Genomic DNA, 27,257 nt, shown 5'->3' with positions numbered 1-27,257 from the left:
CATCCCGTTGCCCCGCTCAGGTATCCAGCAGTGCTGGGACGGCCGCCAAAAAAGCTGTCCGCTAGTGCTGGGACAAGCCACGTCTCTAGTCTGAGCCCGCAAGCGTCTACCTGATCTCCCGGACATAGCCGGGGTATGTTCGTGCAGGCGCCCGCCATGTGTCCAGTCGCGTCCAGCCAGCCAGCAATAACCGGGGTGGGTGGGGATGTGGGGTGGCGGGCATGGGGGCGCGGTGGGCGGGTGTGCCGACCGACGAACAGACAGACAAAGTCCGAGTTCAAATGTGTTGGTCCTCTGTTGAGCTCTACACTTTCAGTTCCGAGACAGCCGCTAGTGCTGGAAATTGGTTGTTTCAACCACTCAGAACCATCCAATCCCCGGTATTTCCACCCTGGCACCCTCCTCAACAGCCCTCCCCTTGCGTTGGGCTGCCTCTACACAGACAGAGCACCGTCCATGGCTATCCAACGAAGCGACTGGCCACGTGGGACGCAGGGAAAAGCGGCTTACAGGGGTACCAAACTGCGTAATCGCCGAAACACATACCCCATGCTGCACCCCAACCAACCACCTGCTACTGTACCTTCACGGCTTCAGGGTACCTAAGGATAGCAGCATCCTCTCCTGCACACTACATGCGTTCAATGGTCTGGCTGTCGATGGTGATGTATTGTCGGTGTCTACCCCGGCACACGTCAAAGCCACTACTACCGGCAGCTGATGCTACGCACACCTCACACCTACTGACACAGCTGTCCAGGCCACCGCAGCCCCACTAGCCACCTGCCTCTCACTAGCTGATGTACTTGTCTGCCTGCTCCGCCAGCAGCCGTGCCGAGTATTTGGCGTCGTGGAACAGGTTGTCCACGTCCTCCAGGTCCCCGCGCACGATGGCGTCGCGGCCGTTGGTGCGCGCCAGCATGGAGGCCGGCGTTAGCAGCTGCACCGCGTGGCGCAGCGATGTGCGCTCGCCCACCTGCGCAGATGGCCAAACCGGAGCGTGCTTGTTACAGGTACACAAGTAGGATCGCACCCCCAACTGCTGACTGGCACATGCTGACAAAGCACGCGAAGTACCCTGGATCCGCAAACCAGCAGAGTTCTGCCACGCACCAGCGACAGCCTCGGCAGCCCGCACCCACCTCGCCCAGGAACGCCAGCGACTCCTCGTCGATGCCAATGCCCTCCACCTGGGCGCGGATGGCTAGGATCTGCACCATCTCCGACAGCGTGTAGGGCAGCGTGCGGATGATGACCAGGCGGTCCAGCAGGTCCACCGGGACGCCGTGCGGCGAGGTAATGTCGGTGCCGCGGATGGTGCACAGGCCGCGGTTCGTGGCGAAGATGACGATGGGCGAGAGCGAGCTCTCCAGCGCGCGGTTGAGGTAGGTGAAGCACTCAATGTCCAGCATATGCACCTGAACAGGCGGCAGGGTTACGTGAGTGGACGCCCTTGGACACCCTCATATGATGAGCGCAGCAGGTAACAGTGCAACTTCCGCCTAGTCCCTGTCCCCCCAAGCCTTCACGTCCTCTGTGCTCACCTCATCAATGAACAGCACACCCGGCACCAGCTCCGCCACACCCTGATCGATGTAGCGGTTCACCACCTGCAAACGAACACAGGAGCATCAGCGGCGGCGGCACACGTGAGCTTACGCGTGAGCCGCCATTCCAGAGCCGTGTTGCCAGCGCACACAGTCAGCTGCGGGGTGCCCACAGGTGCACGGTCCATGGCACATGCCGTAACGGTTGGAGCAACCTATACTCAGTTCCTGCCTCCTGCCAGCATGCTTGCTCGCGCACCTTGTTGATTTCTTGCCGCAGCTTGTCTGTGATCTCGGTTTTCTTGGGTTTGAGCATGCTGCCCATGACGCTCATAATGTCGCCGCCGCCCTGGACGGAGGAAGGAGGTCACGATAGTCAGAGAAGGTGCTCGCATCAAGGCGTGACGGTAAATGCATGCTTGAGGCCGTTTCGCGGTAGCGGCGCTTCGGACTAAGGTAAAACACTCACAAGTCACAGCACACTCCGTTCTGTACGCATGTGCCTACCTGTGGCCGCGCGTTGGCGGAGTCCAGGTCGTGCAGCGTGACGTCCTGCACAATCTCCTTGCGCTTGTGCACATCGCCCTGCAAGCGCAGACGGTTAGGTCAGACGCATATTGGCCAAAGTACATTGTCACCCATCTGCCTGTCTAGCACGCTGCTGCTTTGTGCGCCGACCCAGTCAGTGCTTGGCCCCTTCTGGCGATGATCTTGCAAGTATTGTTCCACCCTCACTCTCACCCCATCCCACCGGCAAAAAAGGCAAGGCTGAAGGCGTCCAAAAACAAAAAACGGGTAAGACCACACCACCGCAATGTGTGGGCTGGCTGCTCGGCTTCTGGGTCTGGGTTTGTTGAGGCGCCCCCAACCCCGCCCTCTCCCCTCACACAGACATACCTTTGGCAGCGGCACGTACTCCTCCGCCTCCAGGTCGAACTCAGTGGCGTAGGCGTCGCAGCGGCCCACGCGCTTCACGGCACCGCTGTTGGCCTCGATGTAGATCACGTCGCCCGCCGCCACCTTCTCCTTTTGGAGCGCGTCGTAGATGGTGGGATCCAGCTTGAGCTGCGCGGATGTGCGGCATTATATGATTGTGCTTGCAGCACTACCGTGTTGGGCGCGGGCATGCTTTCCTGGCATATGGCCTGCGTCTGGGGCGCCCGCCCGCCGTACACCCCGTACACCAACCCCATGCGGCAGAACGCAGCCATAATGCTGCATTAAAGCCTTATGCGCTCACCTGTTTGGTGCCCTTAGCTGTCTTGAGCCCGATCACCACGTGACTGACCACCTTTCCAAAGCCAGTGCCCTGCGTGTGGGATTACCGGTATATGGTCGGCCATGGGCCACACGGCCAGTCAGGAAGCATGCATGAGCAACACACGGCCATGCAGTCAAGCTTCACAGGTGCGCTATCCGGCGTGCGAGGCCCCCTGCTGTGCCTGGGCAAGCCAACGCCCGTTATGGACCAGTCGCTGCCTTGTCCTCTCCCCCGCTCTCCCTCATGACCCGTGCAGTAGCAGCTCGCCCGTCATTGCTTCAGGTCCCTCAGCCGCTGCTGCTCACCGCCGCCTCCGTGTACTCTGGCGTCAGCTCCGTCACCTCGCCCTCATAAACCTCCTTGTTTTCCTTGATGCGCAGGCCTGGGCAGCAGGGTAGGCTCGTCAGCTTCAGGAAAGTGCCCAGAGCGATTTTTTGTCCCGAGTGTCCTCCACGGCAGTGACCTGCGGCCGCCTGTTATGGGACAGTGCCACGGCGCGGCAGCTCCCCAGCAGTCCCGGTTCCTCGCCGGCCTCACCGATGGCTCTCCGAAAGTTCTCCATCAGCACCTCCGTCTTCTTGACCTCGCTGGAGTACACCTCCGAGCCCACCATGGGGCAGAACGGCACCTGCAGTGCGCAATATGAATGAGTAGGACCCGAGGCGATACACATGGGGTAAGCACTGTGCCGAAGCGGAGGAAGCATGCGCGGAACACCGGAGCAGTGACACTTCCGTTCCATAACGGTGCCTCCGTAACATCAGCGAAACCACTGATGCATGATGCTATTAGTTCACGCTACCTGTCATCTGGGCCTTCACCTGCTGTTTTGCCTGGCGCCGCAGAGCCCGCTTGCCTAATACACCCTCCCATGCTTCGACGTGCCAGACCTCCTTCACAGTGGCTCTCCGCTCCATGCAGCTCTAGGCGCTGACATATTGGTTCCCTGGCCCGAGCCACATGTCCCCGAAAGCGGAAAACTTCGCCTTAGCCCCCAGCCCCAAACAACTGCATATAGGGATGTCCCAGCCGGCATCTGCTGCTGGGTTGGGCCCCCACTTCCTGACAGCGCGTGGCCACGCGCACTCCTCTTTGATCTCTTGTACGGCACCCGCCCTACCCCGGATGCGGCTAGAGGTACTTGTCGCCGCATGCTGCCCATGCGGTGTACAGTGGCATTCCTGTTCCCACGTGGGCTTAGTCTCCCGTGCTTGGTAGCTCCGGCCATTGGTGGCCCTACCCTCCCATTATTCAGTCGCTGAGCGGCCCTAGCGGCGTTGCGGAAGGCGCTCCATGTCTTTTGCCTGTCCCGTTCCCTCGCCTGGCCTCTTCAAGCCATGTTTCTTGCGATGCCCTTTTCGACTACGGTAACACATAAATAGATGTTGTCACTGTCGTGGCCGTGGCCGCCCTTGTATGCCCCTCGCTTGCCAATGCCTTAGGCGGTACCCTGGGTCAGAATCCCGTGGCGGCACCCCTGGCGCCCGCACTCGTGCCCGTCCTTGTCTTAACGTCGGCTGACTGAGGCGGCACCCCCGCGTCCCATGAAGTGCCCGGCTGCCCCCAACACCCACCTTAGTTCCAAGCTCCTGGGCGATTCCCAGCGCCAAAGCTGTCTTACCGGTGCCTGGTGCACCAGTCAAAAGTAGCGCGCGGCCTGCCATTTTCTTTTGACGGATCATGTCGACCACGACGCCACAAGCCTCACGCGCCTGCTCCTGGCCCACGAATCCCGCCGACATTGGCAGTGCCGTGCCATTGTCTTGAAGACCTAGGCCCTTAATATGCGTGTGCGTCGCCACGCGCTGGGTCTTGGTCGTCGAGGAGACCTCCTCGATACGCATGGCTAATACTCTTTTTACCTATTCAGTTACACCAAGGTCACAAAGATCAAAGCCCAAGTGAAAGCTTTTACAGAAGAACCTTCGATCGTAAGTCAAACCTCGCAGAGAGCTTTCGGTGAAAGCACTAAGGATGCGCTTTCACTGTAATGTAACGAAAGATGACTTGAAGCCAGTTAGAGCAGCGGGGTTGGGCTGCGCGTGCCGCGAGCGAGCGGCTTTGCAATGGAAGGCACGCGAGCGGCGAGCCCCCGCCCCCTGAGCGCCCCATCTAGCCCCATGTCCCCTCGCCCTGAGATAATCCGTTCCCATGCTGCATGTCGTACCAACAGGCGTACGTACCGGAAAGTACGGGCGTGTGGCTCTGTGTGGCTTCGCTACTCACCCCTGTCGCTGCTCCTGTTCACCATGGATGACCATGGGGGCTTCATTTCAGGGTATTCTTGACAGATGACGACCATGCATCCGGGATGTCCAATATGATTTGTGACACGCAGGCAATTTTGCGTCAACTTCACAGGTTGGCACCAGGCTCGGAACGGCACCGCTCAGCTGCGACCCATGCAGACTCATCCCCGACAGTGGCGGTGTGACATCTGTCGTGGCGGTGGGACGGACCGATGGGGCGGTTTGCAATAGACAGCAGATTAGACAAGGCGAGGACTCTGCAAACGTTGTTCATGCACTGCCGCCAGAGAATTGATACCATGATGCGAGGCAGCAAGTATTAGACTACTGTGGGCGTTACAGTCGAGTTTTCGCTGTTCGCTCGACACCTGCACTGATCTGATATCGATACCCGGTCTAAACATAGGATATCATAGTCACAGTCCAGACGTGCAATGGCAGCGCAGCTGCTGCGACAGGGTGGTCTCTCGATTGCCGGGAAAACGGACGCGCGAGCTTGCGGTCACCGCATAAGGGCAGGAGCACCGGCAAGGCGTTTTGGGACATCACATGAGGTGGAGGTGGTATCCAGCTGGGCCAGGCGACCGACGCAGCAACATGCTTCATCAATCAAACACGAAGAGGGCAGCGGAGCTTCAAGCGCCCTGAGCGCTGTGTATGCGTTCAGCAGGCCCCACACAATGATAGGCACAACACTGAGCGTTGTCAGCATATCGCTGCTTGCTCTCGGAGGAGCGCAGGTGGGCAGCACCACCTTCACGCACGCCACTGTGCCACGCCACCCCCCAACGCCTGCCTTCCTGCTTGCGTGCGCTTGTATGCGACACCTGAAGCCCTGACAACCTGCTTGTTAGCGCTGCATCGAACCGCTCCGCTAAGCAACCATTCCCGACACACGGCTGCTGTCAGTTCTTCACTGAAACAGCCCCTACTTGTGCAACTCTGCAGCCTGGGGGCGCCGCAGCCGTGGCGTTAGTGCAGGCGCTGGCATCGGCCCTCCTTATGAACATCGCCATTGTGGGCATCAACCAGCTGTACGACATCGAAATTGATAAGGCAAGTCGAAGGCAAATGGGGGCATCCGATGCGGCGGGTATCAAGGGCTCAACTCTGGCCGCGGGGGCAGCGGGCGCTGGCTTGCGACTCAAGCAGTTAGCGGTCGGCAAAGAAGCCCATTGTTAAGCGTATTTCAGGGACCGTGCGCACGTGGTGCCTGGAACCCACCTCGGACACGCATCCCGCTCCCTTTGGGGGTTGGAAAGAGGTCAAGTCAGCTGGGGGAAGCGGGGCCTGCAGGGCCCTCCGCACCGTATGCAGTTGCAGCAACCATGGTGACCAGGACACCGGGACTCCACATGACGTGCTCTGAACCTCCATGCCAGAACGCCGGACATTTTTTTACTGCATGGCCGCCTCCGCTTATGTCCATGCAGGTCAACAAGCCCTATCTGCCGCTGGCGTCCGGAGCGCTGACGCCCGGGCAGGGGTTTGGCATTGTCGTAGCATCTGCGCTGGGCGGGACGGCGATTGGTGAGGGCACCCAGAATGTGTCGGGCTTGGACTTAGCAGGCGCGTGGAGACCGTTCATACTCAATGTACAGGCAATGTGCGTGGCCCTATGGCACTGGATGTGAACATGGGGCCTACCGTATCTGAGGCTTGATGTTGCCCTCAACCCAATCCGCGACCATCGCACTGCACAGGCCTGGCCTCGGGCTCTGCGCCGCTGCTGGCCACGCTGCTGGTCAGCCTGGCGCTGGGGGTACTGTACAGCGCCGACCTGCCCTTCATGCGCTGGTGCGGGGGGGGGGAGGGGATGGGGGGCTATGAGCCTAACGACCAGATTCCGCCGCCATCGGACAGTCTACTTAAGGGATGGAGGTTTGCAGTTACTGAACACAGCTACAGAGCAACAAGGGACAGGTAGTGCAGGCCCTACGTCGGGTGGGTGCGGCAGGCGTACGCGCCTGGACCCTTGCGAAAGGGGGTTCGCGTCTGACTAGGCCGCGGGCACCCGGACGACAAGCCTGCTGCCGCAACGAGCTGAAGGCAGGCCGAAGTGCGCATGCCTTCAAGCACCATCCTCAGGACTGCCTGCTTGCACGGGGGCCGGCACACACAGGAAGCGCTCTCCACTGCTGGCGGCGGGCTGCATTTTGGCGGTAAGCGCATTTTCAAGCGCTACTGGCCGAATGGTGCATGCTCCGCGGGCTGGTTCCAGTGCGGATGCTCACGACCACCGTATGCGCGGGTGCTGCAGGTTCGCGCCGTCATCGTGCAGCTCGGCTTTTATACACACATGCTTCAGGCGGTTGGGGCTGCTGCCAGTGCGCCTAGCGCTGCCTCAGCGTCTGCATCAGGCTCAGCAAGCCTCGCGGCAGCGGTAGCGGCCACGACAGCTTCGGCCGCTGCTGCGTCAGGGTGGCAGGGCGTGTTGGCTGCCCTGACACCATCAGTCATGTTTGTGATCGGCTTCATGCTTTTCTTCTCCATTGTCATTGCTCTGTTCAAGGTAAGATGGGTATCCCTGCGCGCTACTGCGCCATTTGAGTACCAGAGTATTACACAACGCTGGCGCTCCTCCGCGTCCCATGCAGGACATTCCTGATGTGGTGGGCGATCGCCAGGCTGGGGTAAGGACTTAGCTCACGCGCACGCTAGAACACGTCACGCCCACTGCCTGTGGTTATGAGGCGCAATAAGCCACACATCGTGGCTGCCATGCTCCAGCCTGCGGCACCGCGGTGGCCCGGTGCACACAGTTTGCCACAGCCGCCCAAGCATCAGCGCACACGGCCCTTGGTATGGCACGTGTGTCAGCCCACCTGCCTGACCGCCACACACCTCTGCACTGTAACGCAGGTGCGCACGCTGAGCGTGCGGCTGGGTGAGGGCAGTGTGTTCCGCATCTGTGTGGCGCTGCTGGCGGCGGCGTACGTGTGGGCCATGGGCGCGTCGCTGGTGCTGCCAGGTGAGCGGGGCTGCATGGTACATGGGGGACTGGCAGGGCGTGAGGGGCTTCGTCGAGCGCCGCCGCAGTCACCTGCCAAGGGCGTTCGGGCTAGCGATTACTAGAGCGATGATGTCGTTTTGCCCTGCAAACATACGCACATTTGTTAATTGTTCGTTGCACGTATTTGCAGACGGTGCGCTGGCCAAGGCCGTACTGTTCTCGGGTCATGCGGTGCTGTGCGGTCTCCTACTCAACCGGTGAGTGCCATGGTTAGGCCTTCGTCGTCCTGCGCCGGCGTGCTGGGCCACTGAATGTTTTATCCTCACCAGGGAGATGTCATACGGGCCTCAGTTGCCAGATCCAGCATATGCTGCATTGCACCCCGCGGGGACATTAGTGGAACTTCATTGACGCATGGCCCCGCGTCACACCTGGTGGACCTGCACCTGCAGGGCTCGCGGTGTGGACACCCGCGAGAAGTCCCAGCTGGTGGACTACTACATGTTCGTGTGGAAGCTGTTTTACGCCGAGTACCTGCTCATCCCGCTATTCGGGTGATGCAAGCAGCGGGATCCTTGGGTGTTGGAGATGGAGGTGGTGAGCAGCATGCGGCGGCCGAGGCAGGGGCAACCGGCGGCGCTAAAGCTTAGGGAAGGGGCGCAGGGCTGGCTGTCATGGGAGCGCGAGACTCTCAGTGAAAGGGCTGGGTATAGCTGGCTTAGTATACCCGTATTTTGGAGGACCGTGGCATGGTTTAGACGTGGGCTGGTGACCGACGCGCACTCCGTCCATTGTCCAGCATAATGATTGCAATACGTGTGTGTGGGGGGAGGGGGTGATGGGGGGGGTTGAAACCGTATGAAAACCGCTTGCTCGCGGTGGGGTCCATTCATTAGACAAGTTGAGTCCTGCGTAACAACCTTGTTACCGGGCATCGGTTCCAGCGGGCTAAAACGGGAGTAGGTACACTAAGCGATGAAGGCTACGCGCTCCCGCCGTCTCCCGCACAGCGTGCGGGCTAGGAGGCAGTGAGCGTTGCAGTTACAAAGGCAAATGACTGCAAATGCTTGCCAGGGCCCCGCCAGTGCGGCATGATAGGCCGAGATATGGAATGCAGTTTTGCAATGTTACAACATGGATTCGTAATGAGGAGGGCACACCGCACATGCATGCTGCAAGATTTCCATCAGTGTTGATTCGGCTTGTTGCAGCTGCGTTTGGCTGAAGAGCTGTTAGTTTGCAGCTGTACGGGATACGGCATGTTGGCAGGGCACCCAATTCGAGGCCCGCACCCAAAGGCCGCTGAGAGCCGAAGGCTCGAGGGTGTAAGGCAATCTGCGGCGTGAACTCACCCACTATCATCACTACGGACGCCTGGTGCCGATGACGGGGTGCCAACGGGGTGCCTACGGGGTTGCTACATGAGAGGGGGGGTTGTAGGTACCAGCCCAAAGTATACCAAACCAAGCTCAAACGCGCGGAGCACAGGTAGAGGCGTTAGTTGCAAGTGATAATACTTATGGGATGGGGGCCGAGGCGTCGTGGAGCAGCAGGGCGAGCGGCGCCGGCGATAAATGTCGCCGCCCGGGCTCGGTGGCACGCACTGACGCACAACAGCACAGGACAGGCACGCGGAGACGACAAACAAAACTCACGACTTCCCTGGCGACCAGGATAACAGCCCCGACGCCAGGCAGGGAGCGTCGAGCACTCGTGCCAGGAATGCGACATGTGGTAAAGGGGAAAGTCAAAAATCGAAAGGGCATGGCACAGTGAAAGGGCCGAGGCGCGTCGGCAGCAGGATAAGGAAGGGATAACAAAGACAAGACTACACAAAGCCCAGGCGGCGAAAGAGGCAGAGTGGGCGCAAGGTAAGGGTTAAGGGCAAGGGGCGGACGGCACGGGGGGCGGTTAGGGGAAAGAGGATGGGGTGGCCGGGCAGTGTGCGGGCCGCGTGCGGCTCCCCACAAGCACTGCCAGCCTGGATGCCCCGCACGCATAGGGGGCACCCAGATGCAGGGACGGTTAGACGCAGGGGAGGGTAGACGGGGTTAGACGGGGGCAAGCGTGGGGCGGGTAGGCGGCAAGCTACACGGTGGGGTGTCAGGGATTGTCAGCGGGTACTCACGGGGTGGTGGTGGGCGGGGGAATAAAGTATTGCTAAGGGGCTAGGGCAGCACGGCAGCAGGTGGTGGGGCAGGCGGCGGCGCGCCACGAAGGTAGACATGGAGCCGGGCAAGGAGGTCAAGGGGTTGACGGGGCTGGGCAGGGGCGGCGGGGGGCTCCGGGTGACCACGGCGGAGTGGCGGACGAACTAGGACAGGTGGGGGGTACGCCACAGGGTGGTGAGGAAACAACTGCCAGACGCAATGCCCTGAAGCTCGTGGGACCCCCCTCAGGACCGACAGTAGTGGCATTACACATAGCATGAACGCACTCCGAGTGTACAACCCCAAGGATCGGCTGGGACCTTGGCATGCTAGCGCACATGTGCCGACAACTTTTGACATTTCCCATCCACGACGGGCTTACCCTTGCTGCACATGCGCTTGTTATGGTGCTATAAGCATGTTTGCATCAAGTTGCGCTACGTTTGGCCCTAAAGCTGCATTTGGGGCTCCTCCCGAATTCCCAGGGGACACGGTTCTGAAACCCCGGAACGCGTCAGGGAAGATGACCGAAACCCCAACTTCGACCCCAAGAACATCCTAAAGGGAAACTTTCTTTTGAATCTGAAAGCAGATCCTGAACGCTTGCCTTGAGCTCTATGGATGCGGATGTTACAGAGGGGACAGTCCCAGCTCCCGAAGACGCCGAGCCATCACATGCTATCAGGGCCTAACCCCGACTTTGCTGCAAACGCTCCCGCGGGCAAAGTCCGTGTGACTCCGCGCACAGTGAGTCCTAGCCAAGCCTCAACCCTCCAGAGCCCCACCGCTGTGCCTCAACGCCACAAGCCTAGGCACAGGAGTGCCGGGAAGCGTCTAGGCCGCAGGACACACGCACAGCGCACGCACTAACCAGGGCGCAAGCGTCAAGCTCTATGGACTCCTGCCTACTCCTGGCATGGGGGGCCCTGTTTGCATCACCAGCAACCTACGTTTGATTGCCACCGCGTGCGTGCACGTTCAAGCTACAGAAAGTGCAAAGAACATACTGTATATACGGATGAAATGCATGCCAATGGTGCGACGAGGCCGGGCGTGGTGGGTTGGGGGAGGAGTTGTGGGGGTGGCCAGGCGGGGGTAAAGGGGCGGGCGCCCGGCGGTTTGCGAGCCCTGGCCATATGTATAAACTACGTGGTTCATATTCCATTACACTGCAACAGATATAATGTACCCAAGCATGCGCGTATCGGTGTTAGGCGCAGCTTAGAATTACGCCCGCACCGACGACCGCCGACCTCCAGCTTAAAGTACTGTGACAAGAGAACGATTATTGCCTTGATACATACAATGCAAAATACGCTTCCAGCGAAGATATATGGAGTTGCTGGACAGACGCGTTCCTCCTGCCTATGAATGCCTATCTAGTCTTCATTGATGTGTAAGCCGTGAGACTCTGTGACAGACAACGGTTTAAGACCTTCCAGTCCTGGCATGATGCGCTAAGTTGAACCAGAGCGCGGCGGTCAGGGTGGCCGCTGTTGTGAATTGGAACGTGATGCTAAGTTCAAATGATGGCTGCGCGACCGGGCGGCTTTGAGGGAACCTACTCAGCCTCGGGCTGCTAGGTGGTGCTGGGCCGTGCGCACCATGGCAGCAGTGGACCGTCTCCGCTCCTTCTATGGGGACCAGCTGCTGTGCCGCACCGGCACCCTCGCCAGCATCAAGTCGTTTGGCAGCGCTGTCAGGTGTGTCAGATTGGGCTTAGCAGGGCGGACCTCACGGGTCAACCTGTTGCAAGGTTCAGGGGGAAGGACGTGGGCTCCTTGGTCTTGCGGGGCTTCGGGCGACCACACGTTCCAGTGAGCTATAACCACCCCAACGCACGCAGCGGAGCCGCCTCTGCCGTCAGCGGCGGGGAGGCGTCGACTGTAGCTGACGGCGCCAAGCAGCATAGGCCGGGAGATGAGGATGTAGTCATCGACCCCTACCAACTTGACCCGGACGGCAGCAGCAGCAGCGATGATGACGATGACGGCCTTTCGCGGCCGGACTCGGGCTCTGGTCTGGACGACGATGAAGAAGGAGATATGGATGAAACAGAATGGACGTCCGCATCTGGCGACGAGGCCGGCTCCGGCCCGGGCAGTCAGCGCTCCGCAGCAGAAGCCGCGTCCGGGCGCGGCGCACGCAGCGTGGCCGCAATGAGTGCGCACACCGCGCGCACAGCCAAGTCACGCAAGGCACCCAATGCAGGGAGGGGTGATGTGACAGGTGGAGAGACCCAGCGTGGTGGCAAGGGCGTAAGTATTGCGGAAACGCCATCAATGCAGGGCCCTAGGGCACCGCGCTCCGTTGCTGCGAGCAACTGGGGCGCCCGCAGCCGCCGCAGCGTTGCCACTACCGCCCGCTCTGCCGCCACCTCTGCGGCCAATAGCGCAGCCCTGTCAGCGGTGCCATCCGGGGCGCCGGGCGGAGTGGTGTCGGTGCAGAAGCTAGACGCGAAGCTCGAGGGGAAGGCGGTGCGGCGGCGCCTGCTGCGGCGGCGAGGCTGGGAGTTTGACCTCGTCCCAGATGAGGTGCGGGGGCGCCAGGCGTGTTTCGGGCCCGCTGTTCCTATGGAGCCATCATGATGATCCGTGTGCGTACACATTAACGTTATGCGTCTGCGGGCTGCTGTCGCTGTCGCAGGTGGACTACACGCTGGGGCGGGAGCTTCCCCACGTGCTCACCCGGCCACAGCCTACCGCAGACTCGGACGTAAGTCCAGGGGTGACCATATTCGCAACGATGGAAGCCTGTCAATAAGACTTTGTGCTGCCTGCATTCGGCAGCGCTGCTGAGCAGTCCCTATCTGCGATGCCTTATACAGGAGGAGCTGGAAGAGGAGGGCGGTGGGAACGATGACGACGATGAGGACTCAGTGGACGCCAGGGCAGGTGGCTCGCCGCCGCCCGGGCCGGTGCTGGAAGCGGTGAGTGAAGGACTCTGTCGACAACAGGCCGGCGCCATCGACATGTCAGTCGCCCTCTGAAAGCTGTCCTGGCCTGTCCTGATCCACTGGTACGCGACCGTAGATCAAGTCGTACGCGCACGAGCGGGCGCCCGAGGTGGTGTGGAGCGAGCGCGTCAAGCACGCAAAGCGCGTGGCGCGGCATACGGGGCAGACGGTGACGGTGCGCGGGCGGCTGGAGCCCAAGAAGCGGCGGGAGCTGGCGAGAAAGGTGAGGCAAGGCTTGTGCGGAAGCAAAGCCAGCCATGCACTTAGCTGCAGCCGTGACGTCCGCGTGCCCTGCCCATACGTGATTGCCTACTGCAGATCCAGAAGTGGGACAACCGCGAGTGGTTTAACAGCCGCAAGCGCGCGCCCCCGGCCCCGCCGCTGCACCCCGCAGTGGAGCGCGTCATTGAGCAGTGGTTCCAGCTGGTGAGGCTCGTGCGCGTGATGTGTGCAGGCTGACGCAGGGGCAATAGCGGCTTAATGGTGGCTGCGGGTCTGCACCGACGGCAGGATCCCAGAATCGTTAACGGCACTTCATGACACAGGTCGATGACGACGGAGGAGGCACCCTGGACCGAGAGGAACTGCTGACGGCACTGCAGGTGGGTCCGGCGCCAGGTAGTCGGGTAGTCGCAAGTCGTGCATACCCTACCGTATGACACAGTGCATACCATATGACACGGTGTGCAGTCCGCCCTGGCACAGCCCTTAAGTCGCTGCCCGGCGCCGTGCAGGCGTCTGACGTGCCGGTCAAGCCGGAGAACATTGATGAGATGATTGTGCTGATGGATCTGGACCGGGATGGCGTCATCAGCTGGAAGGAGTTCGTGACCTTCTTCATGTGAGCAAGAGGCCGGGTCACGAGGGCAAGTGTGGTTGGACTGAAAGATTGCGAACATGCGAACCCGTTCCCATGATTGTCCCTATTGTCACCTTGGTGCTACTGCCTGCCGATCTCTGCACATACTCAGGTATGAGTTCGCGGCGGGTAAGAACCTGCTGAGTGGCGAGTACGTGCTCCCATCCGGCGTGGCGCTGCCCTTTGGCGCCATGATCGCCAAGCTGAAGCGCGACCGGCTGGTGGCGGACCTGATGGAGGTAAGGCGGAGGGGGTGGTGCTGCTGCACCACGGTGGTGCTGCTTCCAGAACCTGGAATGACATGATGAATTCGCTTGACGCAAGAAGTTCGGGGCATGATGGCTGGCGAGAGGGAAACATCGAGCAGGAGAGGGCGGCAGGAGCAGCTGGGAAGAAGGATGGCTGCAGGTGCCGGGGAAGGGCGTTATCCCTTAACCAACCCTGAACAATGGCCTTCGTTACACAGGGCGGCCACGCTCGTGCCAAGTGGCAGAATATTGCGGAGAGCCCTATAGCGCTCGAGGTGCGTTACGGAGGGAGGTTGGAGAGCCAGACCGATCACGGGTTTCCACTCACCTTGGCCGCGCATGTCAATCTTCTCGCTTCTCGTCACTCCTCGCACACGCACTTCGCTTGACTGTAGGACGAGCTGGGCATGATGGCGGCGGTGGAGCTAGCCATGGAGGAGATGAAGGTGCGGAAGCGTGTTGGCTGGAAAGCTAAGAGCGGTCTCGCTGCGGCACGACCAGGCTACGGTGGAGGCTGGCGTGTGCGGGTCTAACGTTGGCAATTGATGCCTTCGCCGCGCTGCGTGCGCAACTTTGCCGCCTGCCAATCCTATGTCCGCAGAACCCAGCCCTGGGCCGTGCGCGGGCCCGTGCTACCAAGGCCCTAAATAAGCTGCCGCCGCACCTGCGCACTCCCAGCATCGCTCGGCACCTGCAGCGGCACCCTGAGGTGGCGGACAAGGTGGGAGCTTGCAGGCCCGCGCGTGTGCAGCCTCGCTCCTGCCCCATGGTTGCTTCCTGGCCTCCTGAAACCATGCCAACCATGCCCCTGCCTTTGACATCACGGCACGCAGCTGCTGCGGGCTCCCTCCATGGCGGCGCTGATGGCGGCCACGTCCCTGAAGCGGGCGCCCTCGGCCGGCAACATCATGGCGCGACTGGGTGAGTAAAAGGTCCCTGAACACGGAGGGGGCGTGGAAGAGCGCCTGTTTGCCAAGCCAACGTGTATGCAGACGGTTGCACATGAGAATCCTCAACCTGACCTGCCCGGCCGCACCCCGCAGCCTCCACCAACTCCAACGGCTCCATCGCCAGCCGCAACAGCTCCATGGCCGGCGGCGGAGCGGGCAGCACCGGCGGCGGATCTACGGGTGGCGGGGGAGGTGGAGGCGGAGCCGGCGCGTCCGGCGGCCGGGTACGGCATTGTGCTAATACTGCAGCTACCGTATGCCTGATGCCTACCAATAAGGCGTCCCAGGGTTGTGCCGGGTCTTAGCTACCCGTATGCCTGATGCCTACCAGTAAGGCGTCCCAGATTGATTGTAAATGGAAAATGCCCTCAGATCTACATGCATCAGCAAGCACCAGCGTGCACGCGCGTCCTCCACCATGCTTCTGCCATCTGTTCCTTGTTCCCTGCAGACTGGAAACGTTGATTTGAACGTGGCGGTGGCGATGGCAGCGGGGCTGGAGTGGCCCGTGGAGGGCGCGTCCTTCTACAACAAGAGGGCCAAGACCGTGCTGCGGGTGGGTCCGTGGCAGATGGGCGGTTAAAAGCAGCTATTCGGAGTCCAGTGCACGACCCGAACATGCCTGGAGGGCCCGAGGCATGACTAACGGCTTGATGCTTGCCGTTTTCCTTTGTCCGCCAGGCCGCTTGTCAGAAGCCGCCAGATGCAATCCTACGCGCCAACCAGAGCGCCGCGTCGGCGACAGGGGCCGCATCCGGGGCGACTGCTCGCGCTGCTGCGGCACGTGCAGGAGAAGGTAGCGCAGCGGCTGGGAACGGCACCATTGCCGGTCCGACGGCAGCAGACGCCATAACTGGCGTCATCAAGCAGGCCAGCGGCCGCAAAGGCCTCTCCGTGGAGGCAGTGGCGGCCGTGTCCGCGACCGCCGCAGCGATGGATGGGGACACGGCGCAGGTAAGCAGCCGGTTGGTGGCTATCGTTAATTGAATGCAAATCAGGTTATGTGTACCATCATGTAATGTGTGTGTGTGTTGGTTGTCCACTTTAACCATGCAGGGTCGCGGGCTCTTGCTGCGCGGTCGGGGAGGCAGCAACAAAAGGGTTGATGGGAGCGAGTCCAGCGGCGAAGAAGCGGGCGGCCGCCGCCACCGGGGTGGCGGCGCCCGAATGGACGATGATGTGTTGCCTTGGCTTGTGAACGCCAAGCGGCGCGAGGAAGAGGAGCGCCAGGAGCTGCGTGAGCGGCTCATGGGCGGAGCCAGCAGCAAGTCGATGGCGGCGTCCGCCCTGGCGGGGCGTGGCAGCAGGAGTGCGAGAGCAAGTGCATCGACAGACGCGGATACGCCCCGGCGGCGCAGCGGCCTGGTCGAAGGTGGTGAAGAGGAGGAGGAGGGGCTGTGGGTGTCACCGCTGCTAAAGCGCTGGCTCACGGTGGAGCGGGAGCGGCTGCAGCACCCGTCGGCAGAGCTGGCGCTAGCGTCAGAGACCGAGCCAGACAACATGACAGCGGCCGCAACAGGAGAAGTGGCGGGCACAGCTGCAGCGTCAGCCCAACAGGGGATCATTGCATCTGCCGTCCCCAGCCGCGCCGCATCAGTGACCACTGCACGGGAGGTGGAGATGTCGGATGTCGACGTCAGCAGCCCGCACGCCGTGACTGCCGCTGCGACCCTGGGAACTGGCCGCGCCATGTCATCCACACTGGATGGCGACACGGAGGGACTTGCCAGTGCGGGAGTGGCAACACCAGCTGCTGCTCGCAAGCCGCGGCGGCGCATGCGCTTCGTGGATGAGCAAGAGGTGAGTGGCGTTGTTGTGTGGCCGCGCCAGTTAGCCCGCATCGGGCATGTTGGCAACCGGTTGCTGCGTATGGCTCCTGCAGGACGCCACGCCTGCAGAGGAGGAGTCAACCGCTGCGGTCGCTGCTGCTGCAAACAGCGGCGCGTTTGCGGAGGAGGATGCGCTGGCGGCCTTGGCAGGCCGCTCCCTCACCACGGCGTCGTCCGCGGGCCCCGGGACTGCCCCGGCCGTGTTCCTGGGCAGCATGGGGCCGCACACGTGCGCGGTTGGGGTGCCACTGTCGGCTCTCTCCCCTGCTGGGGCATCGGTGGAGCTTCCAGATGACCCTTCAAACTCATCGCTCAGAACCACCAGGTACGCACTTGGCAGTGCAGGTGCCAGTCCAAACCCCATGTTGCTCAGAAACACACAACCCGCCCGCAGGCGCTCCGTCCTGCTGAGCCCGGGGCCCGCCGATGGCGGCGACGGCGACTCAGCTCTGCAGCCGCCCTACGCGGTGGCACATGGCCAGAGCCCACGAGGTAAACACCGGCTGCCGAACACGCTTGCACTGGATTGCAGAACGACAGCACGAGCGTTTTCTGACAATCGTATTCCTTGCTTTACATGGGCCGTCCAGCCTCAGGGCTGCTGCGCACCAGCCGCTTGGAAGCCGCTAGTCCCTCTCCGGGGGGCGTCACGCTGCCTCCTGGCGAGGCGCCGGCAGCTGCCGCACCCGCCGGCACCTCGCCGCTGCGCTCGTCGTATGGGCCCGCTCTGCAGCAGTGGGCGTTGGGCTCCGCGGCGGCAGCAGCAGCAGAGGCTGGGGATGCGGACACGCTGGTGAGGGCTCGCGGCAACACGTCCGCGCGCTGTGTTGGCTCGCAATCATGTCTTGAGTAACAGGCAGTGCATGTAACAACGCGTGCATTTGAAAGGCCAATTAACGAGTCATCTATCAATGCAGGAGCCGCTGGATGCGGAGGAAGCGCGCGAGCTTATGGCTGGCATCACGCTGCAGCTGAGCAAGGTAGGTTGGGCGCGGGCATGTTTTTGTCCGCTGAAGTACGGTAATAGAAGGCCGGGGGCAGCGACTCCAGTCCCAAACTGTGTTAGTGTTGGCGACGGGCATAGGGTATTGTTGAGTGCTGTAGCCGCCGCACAGCAGTAACGTGCCGTCCTCCCGTGCAGGAGGACACGCTGTATCATATACACACGGGCCACGAGGCCGACCGCCCCACCACCAGCGACTTCCGGGCGGCGCTCACCCGAATGCGGGTGGCTGCGGCGGCGCTGGTGCACTCGTACGCGCTGCCGCCGCACCCCGAGTACTCGGGTGCAGCGGTGTCGCCGTTCACAGCCGGCCTGTTTACGGAGGCCAGCCAGCCTCAGCTGACGCACCCGCCGCTGCAGCAACCTGCTGGGAGCGCTGCCCCGCAGCCTCCTGGCCGCCTGTATGGCCTATCGCCGCATCATCGACCGCACCCGCAGCTGCCTTTGCACAGGCCCGACTCGCCAACCACCGCCGTGGCCCTGTCGGCACGTCCTTCGGCGGTGTCAGTCACAGCGGCCCACGGCACCACCGCCCTTACATCAGCGGAGCGCAATCGCGGCCGAACGCGCAGCGGCGCCGGCGTCACTGAGGATTCCGGCGGAGGCGGCGGGGCTACGGCGGGCGCAAGCGCGCGATCGCGTGGCGCCAAAGTGGCACAGCAGGTGGGCAGTTGTCGCACCGCCGTCTGCTCGTACCTACGGTTTGCACCAGAAACGCGTGTGCTTTGCGAACTTAAAGCGGTTGAAATGATTGTCGCCTGCAGGTGGTTGCACGCGCACCGGGACTGGTGGTTGCGGGGGTGGCAGCAGGCGCTCACCCGCGCGCCCACTCACCTCAGCCCTTCGGCCCCTACGCCCAGTCTCCTCACCAGTCATACACCGGCAGGCCCGGCGACGACTTGACTCCTGAGGCAAGCCAGCCCTTCGGCCTTATCAGCGTGGCCATACCCGGGGATAGCGGCCAGGCCTTGAGCGGCTGGTCGGTGCCGGGCGAGATGGCGGCCCCAGGGGTATTCGTCACCCCATCCCCGCAGCCGCAGCCGCCACGCCACTCGCCCGATCCGGGCATCCTGGCAGCTGCCATTGCCACTGCAAGGTCGATGTCGCGCGCCGGCTCCTCGCGGCCGGCCTCACGGGCTCGCTCGCCTTCGCCTCTACGTGCGGGTTCGTCGCCGCCCGCGCGTGGCGGCTCTCGGCCTGGCTCCCGTCTCGAGTCGCCAGCTTCCTCTGCCCTGTTCGCCCCTATGCTGCCCCACCAGCAGACGGATAGCGGCAGTGGCACCGCGGTGCACGCCACAGCTCGAACAGCCATAGGTGGTGCTGTTGCTGCAGGGGCACCGCACGGGCTTGTACCGGCGCAGCGCTCGCACTCTGTGGGGCCACCCGCCGCCGCACAAGATGGGGCTTCACTGCAGCCACCGCCCGTGCCGGAGGCTTGGGATGCAAGGTGACTAACAAGGGCAGGGTATGCGACTAGGTTGTTACGTTGAAGGGTCGCACAACGGGCATGGCTTGCAGGGCAGCTTACCTCCGTCACCCGATGTGTGTGTGTGCTTGCACTGTCAGGGTGGCGGCGCTGCTGCAGCGGCACACCGCTGTGGAGCTGGCGGCGGTGCAGCAGCACGCGGCCATGCGCTCCCCCAGCCCCGATGGCGGTAAGAGCGCGCGCCCCGCAGCAGGTGGTGGTGGCGGCGGTGGCGGCGGTGCCACCGCGCGGGGATCCGGCCTCGGTCCTGGCGCTTTGGCATTGCTAAGTAGCCGCCGGGCCGGTGGCCACGCGGCCATCAGGCGCGGTGCCGGCTCCGTGCTGCCTATGCGCGCCAAGAGCTCATTGGATTTATTGCGCATAGCCGACACTCGCGGCCTGGTCACGGCGCTGCGGCAGGTGCCTGGCCACCTGCCGGCTGCAGAGCATTCCCTGGCGACAGCCGCCGATCCCGGGCCACGCCCCGCAGATTTGTTGCCGCCACGTGCATCAGACCCATTTCCAGACTTCATATACATGGCAGGAGCCATGCCGCGGCTGCAAAGCAGGTATGCGGCCAAACGCCCCGTGCCAGCCGCCGCCGCCGCGCAGCAGCAGGTAGCCACGGCCTCGGACGCAGGCGCAGGCGCGGAGCAGGGACCCCCGACAAACAGCAGCCGCGCGGGCAGCCGGGGCGGGCCGCGGCTGCCGGACCCACTGGCTGTGGCGGCTGAGGGTGGCGAGGGGGAGGCTAGTGCGCCGGATCGCGAGGAGGCAGAGCCCGGGCCGGCGTCACCGCTGTGGCAGGACAGCGCCCCGAGCGCTAATGCCGAGGACGAGGCGTCCGAGGAGCCAGATTCGCCGCGGGGCTGGGCAGCACGCGGCCCGCACAATGCTGCTGTACTTGGTGGACAGCTCACAGGCGGCGACCTCAGTGCAGGCGGCATCCCAGTGCACGCCTGGGGTGGTGAAGGCGACAGCAGCGGTGCCGCTGGGCGTCAGCTGAGTCTGCCGCACCCGGCAGAGACTCGGTCATACAACACGCACGACGGGTCACGGTAAGCAGCAGCCTGCCCTTGAGCACCGCTTGCTCCTAGCACCCACGTCGTCCCTTGCACGCATGTCCACGTCAGCTCCCCATTGTGTGCTACCGCGATCACTGCCTAACATCGTGTCTGTGACCTTAACCTTCAGGCCTCCATCTGCCGGGTCTGAAGCAGCCGCTCTGCGGCTCCGGGAGCACCCAATGCTACCACCAACTCCACCGGCCACAACGGCCGAAGCGGCTGCAGGTCATGCAACCGCTGCTGCTCTTGAAGGAGTGGCACCAGTGGCCGGGGGCGAGATTGCAATGCAGTCGCCGCATCCGCAGCAACAGCTCGCACTGCAGCACGACCAGGGGGCGCCGCCAGCGCCTGATGTGCAAGCCAGCCGGCGGGAACTGCTGCTGCAGCCATCGCACGTGAAAGATGAGCTGCAGGAGCAGAGTGGTGCGTACCTGCAGGTCGATGCGGGGGCTGAGGCAAGTGGAGAAGCCCGGGCGCTGAAAGGATCGAGGCTGCAGGGCTCAGAGCAGACGGGTGTGCTGTCGCCTGGCGGCGCCATTGCTGGCAACAGTGACGCCAGCGACAAGCCGTCCACGCCTGCGCTAGCTCGCATTGAGCAGTCCGGGAGGCCGCGGGGACTAGCAGGCACCAGCGTGTCACGGTTGGCTGCCACGTCAGCGCCGCCGCCCGCACTACAGCCAGCTGGCGCTCCCGGGACCGAGCATCCAGTCCCGCCGCTGCTGCTGCACACAGCCCTGGGCGACACGCCGCGCGGCACCCCAGTGGCGCTAAGTCCGTACACCGGCAGCGGCGTGATGGCCAGCGGGTTCAGGCTGCCCAACCCCTCCCGTCTCAAGGGCACCTCCGCAAAGGTAGTGTTGCCTGAAATGCCCCCGCCCCAAGCTGGCGGCCCGCCAGGCACCTCGTCACTGGGCGGCTGGTCCCCTGTGAGTGCCCCGCCGGTGGCCGGGGCAGGCTCTGGTGGTCAGACGTCACGGCTTGTCAGCGACCTGGCCGCAGTTGCAGGAGCCCACAGCCACCCTGGGGTAGGGGCCGATGGCAATGCTGCGACAGACGACCGCAATCGAGGGCACACCACTCTGTACCTCAGCCCGGCAACTGGCCCCGCGCCTGCCGAGCAGCGCTTGCCGGGAGGGCACCCGCTGCCGATGCTGCCGCCTCTTGCACGTGAGCCCGGCGTGGACCTGCCACATGGCGCGCGTGCTGCGGGCCACCGGGCTCGGCAGCCGCTAGGACCCGCCGCCGGGCGGCCGGCCGGCCGGCAGTGGGTGTCGGAGTCGCTGCCAGCCATACCCGTGCGCAGCTTGTCCCACGAGGGCGAGACCCCGCCACTGTCTCCATCGGTGAGGGCCTCTGTCGCTCGCCCGGTGCCGGATGATGACACGAGCGTGCTTCCTCGCGGAAAGCAGCAGCCGCTGGGCAATCTGCTGCGCAGCCTTGGCGGCGGCGGCAGCGCACCGCAGCCGCATCACAACCTGCCCGGCGGTCCTGCGGCTAGCAAGCAGTCGGGCAACGCGGCCCAGCCTGGCCGCCGCCGGCCGGCATGGGGAGAGTCGAATCATTACGTCGGCAATGGCGGCAGCCGTGCATACGCTGCGATGGCGTCCCCGCCTGCTGCTGGCCGCAGTACGTCGGCGGGCGACGCGGTGGGTGGCAGCCTGCTGTCGGACCTGCCGGACATTGTAGCCCTGTTGTCCCAAGATCCCGCGCCGCAGCGGACTGGGCCTATACGGATCGAGAAGATCGACATTTGAGCGCAACATTCGGGCTGATGGGTGCATTCATAAAGACTTTTGCGCGAGTTGTTGCGTTGTAGGACACTCAAGACTGTGGCAGGCTGCTGTTGGGTCCGTAAAATAGAAAGGAGTGAATGATATGCAGTACGGTGCGGGACAGCATGTTTACTGTGGATCCCCATTCCGGAAGCTGCACTGCTGCAGGATGCAAGGGACATGGCAGGACGGGCACTAGGGATGCGTTGAGTGGAAGACTGGAAGGCCGTGGCCTGTATTCATCACATTATACAACTGAGTAGCATTCTGCCACACATAGACGCAACACGCCCCCATGCATCTGCTGTGCCTTGCTGCTGCTCTAAGAAGTGTGTATGCTTACGTTATGTGCACCAGCATTGTGTGGAAGTCGTGCGTGGGTGTGGCTCGGCCAGGCAACCAAGCGCGACAAGTGAGCACCCAGAATATTTTGCCACATAGAGCAACTCAGCGGCGGCACCCTGCTTTGCCTCACTCATTTGAGTAACCTCTACGCCCCTTGCATGCACCTGGCTACGCCTCTAGGAGCTACCGCAGCATGCCACGATATCAGGATTGGCCCTCACAGGCCCTGCAGTGGAGAATGAATAGCTGCACTGCTGTAACCAGTACTACTTTGAACATACCATCATAGTAAGTCCGCTGGCACAGCAACGGTGTGACGTGCGCTATGCTTGCGTTACCCGCCAGGCTGACCCCGCACTACGGCTCGAACTTGTCCGGCTTGGGCAGGTTCTGGTAGTGGTGGCCCAGCCCCAGATGCTCCTTCACGGACATCAGCGGTAGGACCACGTCTGTGATGTAGCCCTCCATGTCCGCAAACAGCGAGTTGTACTCCTCAATGGCGCGCTGGAAGTAGAACCTCTTGGCGTCGTCGCACAGGTAACGCTGCACGGCAAGGGGGGCACAGGATGTTGGCGGTGTGCATATCGGACATCTGCGTGCATGCGCCCGCCCGTGGCATGAGTTGGGGATGGGGTTGAGTTGTCGTGCAAGAACACGCGTGAAAGTGCATGCGTGCGCACAGAGTGTGCGAACTGCAAGGCCCCGAGCTACCAACCAGCGCCCGCCACGCGCTGAAAGTTTCACCTGCGCAAACTGCTGCGCATTGTTTGCGATGCGCTGCATGTCTGACTCGGGCATGGTCTTAATCAAATCGAGCGCATCATAGGAGTTGTTGAGCAGGATGGGCACGTAGTGCTCATTGGGCTTGATCACACGCTCAAAGAACTCGACCACTGGGCTGTGCTCCTTGAGGATCACCGAGTTGCTGCATGCAGGTGTGAGCGGATGGCAACCAAGAGCGGGACAGGGTGCGAATTTGAGCGGCATATGTCGGTGTTCAACACCACCACACACACAACCACGCGGCTGACCCCAGTGGATCCAAGCACGCGCCCCGCACCACACACGCTCGCGTGTACGTACGCACATGTGCAGGAGCCACTCCATTTTCATGTTTCCGGACTGTCCATCCAGTGCCAGCGTGAACATATACCTTTAGGCGGAACAAGGGGATGAGCCAGTGGGAATGAGGGGATGGAGCAGCTGGTGCTTATAGGGAAGGGAGCGTAAGGCGCGCTGGTGCTTATAGGGAAGGGAGCGTAAGGCGCGCCTGGCGGTGGCAAGGGCAACGCCGGAAGGTATTCAAGGGGGAAGGTGGACCGGTGGATGAGGGGCACATGGTAATGGCCCAACGGACTGCACGAGCGCGGCCTCGCATGGCGGGCAGGGGGCTCCGAACTCACTTGCTGTACTCCTGTGGCCAGTCTGGTATGCGAATGTCGTCGGCGTGCGCGTCGTGCTCGTCCCAGCCTGCGTGCGCATCGCGCGTGTATGTCGGCCAATCTTAGCGCCGAGGCCATCTGTGGGATCTCGCTGGCGGCGGCAGGACTATGTGCAGCGCACGGGCCACGCGGGGACAAAGTGCAGCCCTGACGCGGGGGCATGGCGCATGCAACAGCTAGCGACCACCTGGCGTTCCTATGCCTCACCGTCTGCGTCGACAAACTGCGGCGCGTCTCCGTGCTCGGGCTTGGGCTTCTTCACCATATCCACGAAATGCACTGCGAGCGGCGCAAGGGACTGATGACCGAGGCCGGGCGTCGCAACCATACTGCACGTGCAGCGCTCCTGAGTCTGGCTCACCTCGAGAGCAAGGGCACACGCGGTTGACAAAGATGATAGGGCAGTGCAGGCTGCCTCGGAAGATGGCCTTGCGAGCCTTCTCGTTCCATGGACGTGTCACGAGCTTGGTCGTGGCGGAGTGCGTCATGTCCGGAACCATGATGGCGCCTGCAAGGGGTAAGCTGCAAGGGGTAAGCTGCGCGGTTGCTTTTGCCCATAGGTCGCATCACGCCCGCGTAAAACAATGGCTACGGCGCAAGCTATGCGCATGTGAATTCCCTAGACTGAACTGGAAGGCCGTCGGACACACAAAGGGCACAGGGCAGCCTGACCTTTGCCGTGTTGTATGCGGAACTCAAAATTGGGAAAGTTCTCGGGTTCCTTCATGACATCGAAGATGGAGAATACCGGTGCTGGGCACTCGGCCTCCACGCGGCACGACCCGCCGTTCTCCAGGTCTAGCAGGAAGACCTGACCATACATAAGGTAGGGGCGAGGGAACAGGGCAGCGTACGAGGGGCGGTCGCGACTTTGCGAGATGTGGTGTTCAAGCGGGTGCGATGTCAATGCTATCACAACCAGGGGCATGAGCGATGGGGCGCTCATAGTCCATGGCGGTCCCATGATGGCTAGTGCCCACAAGTACGTTGTGGCGGACTCCACTGCTACGCAACGGCATCCAGGCACCGCATCGAGCCCTGGTTGGTGGTATCCAGCCTCTCACCGAGTTTGGAAACCTTGCACCCGCCGCTGTCCACCTGCGCCAAGGCGTAACCTCGTTGGTGAGCATAACCTCCAGCTTGGCATACCGGTGCGGCATGCTGATGCATCCACGGTGCGCACCCGCCCCACCACCGAGCCAAACCGTGGCCAACCCGGCTTTAATCGCATATAGCCGCCAGCCAGCCACTGACCACTCACCGGTAGAAGGCCTCCTGCGTGCGCGTCATGCGGTGTGAGCACCTGCAGCAGTTGGGGCAGCACACCTCGCAGAGTCTTCACATTATAACTGGGAAATGCAGATCGCACACTTCTTCCTGGCAGAACCGTCCGTCCTTGACTACCAAGCTACAAGTACCTGTGGGCTCGTGGGACTCTGGTGGCCCCTGCTCATACCGTACCCCCTGTCCCGCTGCAGCTATGCACGCCGCCCTGCCACGCGGTGAGCTCCCGGCCTACGCCTGGCGCCACCGTCCTCACCAGTCGTCGCCGCGAGTGCAGTTGGCGTCGTAGCCCCACTCCCGGAAAGGAAAGTACCTAGCACGCATCGAGGGTTGGGGTGCATTCAGGGCGCCCGGCGGCTTGTTGAGTCAGCCTGCCGTGGACACGCAGAAACGAACAGGAGTCGTGCTGATCAACTGTTGCTTGTGTGAACTCCAAATCGTATTACTCTGTACACCCACCACTTGTTGTTGTAGATCAGGACGGCTGTGTACGCCGAGTTCACCATACCCGCCGCCTCGCCTGCGTGTGGACGCCCACACCGTGTCAGCACATGCTCGGGCATGCACCTCTTTCGCATGTATCTCGGAATACGACAACCCGCACATACCGTTCCAGGGGTTGTCGTTCCATCGATAGTCATTTCTTCCAATCAAAAGCGTCAGGTTCTCGTGCGTCAGCTTCTGACCGCCCAGCTTGTCCTGTCGGGGTCAAGAGCACTGCTTTGAGACGTGACCACTGACTGAACCATTTGGACGCGACAGACGTACGCCCAACCTATCTTCGCGCGCGCGAGAGAGAGGACATGACCAGTGGTCACAGGCTATGGGGGTTATGGCCCTGGGTTTGGGCGCCGGACTGAGTGCCACCGCCAGTGCTTGCGGTTAGGTACCCACCGCGCCTCAAGGCACGTACCCGCCAATACTTGATGTCTGCGTTCAGCACATCTAACAGCGGCCCAAGCTCTCCAGGGCTCTGTGGAAGCGTACACGTGAGGCTTATCACTCAGAAAGCTAAACGCCAGAGAGGAAGTGACCAACCTGAATACACTGCGCGTCTGTAGTGGTCGGATATGATGCCAATAAGAGGAGTGAAACAGCCAAAAGCATAGCTACGCTCATCCTCATTAGCGCTATGCCTCCTCGCAGCCCCGTGCGTCCTGTAGCTCAGGAAGATATATCGACTAACTGAAGAGCGTTCGTCGGTGCGCTGGCGCAATTAGACTACTCTTAGAGTCTCAGGACTCAGAAGACTTAGGTCGAGGCTCGCGCACGAGGCAGGTACATACATGGATGCTTAAACTATAGCATCTACAGCAGATATATAAATACTGCTTTGGCTCACTTGCTGACTTCGATCTCCGGTTTCCGGTCGCGCCATCACTCTGCATCACTAGCGGACCGCCATGCGATCCATGGGGCGTGCCCCTAAGGGAGTCAAGTGACAGGGGACGCAACCTGACACAACGTACGGTGTTATAGTGCTGGGCATGAGAGCAGGCGTGTGCAAGTAGTGACCGTTCGTCAGGGGTGCCCCTCGTGGCGCAGAGCTGAGGTGAAAGCTTGGGTGAAAGGAGGCTGGTATAGGAATGACGACTGAAGTCTGAGTATGATCTGGAGTGCCAGAGGCATAACATACGTTGGACCAAAGGTATTTATTGGGGATGCTGGCGTGCGCACAACCTGGGGGGAGGGGTCGGGGCTGTGCGTTGGACATCGGACGGTTGGACGTCGCGCAGTTGCGGCGAAACCGTTCAGCCCTAAACGTTATAACAGAGTCTCAGCATCGCTGCTATACTTCATATACATATACTTCATATACCGCACGCACACTCAGTCTGCAGGTATTGAACAAATCGGCGCGACTCTTGCGGAACAAA

The 27,257-nt window shown here is 62.1% G+C and overlaps 4 protein-coding genes across 4 annotated transcripts; 2 read left to right on the top strand and 2 right to left on the bottom strand.

Moving 5' to 3' along the window:
- Positions 1-494: 494 nt before the first annotated feature.
- Positions 495-4,847, bottom strand: CHLRE_09g414050v5 (uncharacterized protein). Its single transcript, XM_001696674.2, has 10 exons — positions 4,383-4,847; positions 3,346-3,436; positions 3,114-3,190; positions 2,788-2,856; positions 2,445-2,612; positions 2,055-2,132; positions 1,807-1,896; positions 1,545-1,610; positions 1,143-1,418; positions 495-976 (listed from the first exon to the last, which is right to left on the bottom strand). Exons 1-10 carry the CDS (start codon positions 4,650-4,652, stop codon positions 794-796), a joined length of 1,368 nt encoding a protein of 455 aa, XP_001696726.1. The 5' UTR covers positions 4,653-4,847; the 3' UTR covers positions 495-793.
- A 480-nt stretch (positions 4,848-5,327) lies between these two features.
- CHLRE_09g414000v5 (uncharacterized protein) lies at positions 5,328-9,351 on the top strand. Its single transcript, XM_043066342.1, has 10 exons — positions 5,328-5,797; positions 6,006-6,113; positions 6,491-6,587; positions 6,761-6,854; positions 7,180-7,219; positions 7,318-7,569; positions 7,655-7,690; positions 7,920-8,028; positions 8,201-8,267; positions 8,463-9,351. The coding sequence occupies exons 1-10, from the start codon at positions 5,738-5,740 to the stop codon at positions 8,566-8,568; spliced, it is 969 nt and encodes a 322-aa protein (XP_042921638.1). The 5' UTR covers positions 5,328-5,737; the 3' UTR covers positions 8,569-9,351.
- Positions 9,352-11,337: 1,986 nt separating this feature from the next.
- Positions 11,338-22,503, top strand: CHLRE_09g413950v5 (uncharacterized protein). Its single transcript, XM_043066341.1, has 25 exons — positions 11,338-11,863; positions 12,007-12,694; positions 12,807-12,875; positions 12,988-13,089; positions 13,193-13,339; positions 13,435-13,542; positions 13,662-13,718; positions 13,851-13,957; positions 14,088-14,214; positions 14,442-14,498; positions 14,619-14,669; positions 14,825-14,944; positions 15,057-15,144; positions 15,267-15,397; positions 15,625-15,729; positions 15,855-16,127; positions 16,230-16,973; positions 17,056-17,327; positions 17,397-17,494; positions 17,593-17,795; positions 17,920-17,982; positions 18,144-18,668; positions 18,770-19,452; positions 19,572-20,528; positions 20,665-22,503. The coding sequence occupies exons 1-25, from the start codon at positions 11,766-11,768 to the stop codon at positions 22,289-22,291; spliced, it is 7,500 nt and encodes a 2,499-aa protein (XP_042921637.1). The 5' UTR covers positions 11,338-11,765; the 3' UTR covers positions 22,292-22,503.
- A 2-nt stretch (positions 22,504-22,505) lies between these two features.
- CHLRE_09g413900v5 (uncharacterized protein) lies at positions 22,506-26,730 on the bottom strand. The gene is made up of 14 exons (XM_043066340.1): positions 26,419-26,730; positions 26,294-26,353; positions 25,989-26,079; positions 25,840-25,900; positions 25,637-25,693; positions 25,358-25,399; positions 25,161-25,194; positions 24,769-24,907; positions 24,458-24,604; positions 24,304-24,375; positions 24,058-24,124; positions 23,742-23,807; positions 23,399-23,579; positions 22,506-23,197 (listed from the first exon to the last, which is right to left on the bottom strand). Exons 1-14 carry the CDS (start codon positions 26,497-26,499, stop codon positions 23,012-23,014), a joined length of 1,284 nt encoding a protein of 427 aa, XP_042921636.1. The 5' UTR covers positions 26,500-26,730; the 3' UTR covers positions 22,506-23,011.
- Between the last annotated feature and the right edge of the window lie 527 nt (positions 26,731-27,257).

Source organism: Chlamydomonas reinhardtii, chromosome 9, assembly GCF_000002595.2.
Source record: "Chlamydomonas reinhardtii strain CC-503 cw92 mt+ chromosome 9, whole genome shotgun sequence".
Taxonomy (NCBI): Eukaryota; Viridiplantae; Chlorophyta; class Chlorophyceae; order Chlamydomonadales; family Chlamydomonadaceae; genus Chlamydomonas; species Chlamydomonas reinhardtii.
Note: the sequence above shows the minus strand (reverse complement) of the source record. Positions and strands in the feature narration are given on the sequence as shown.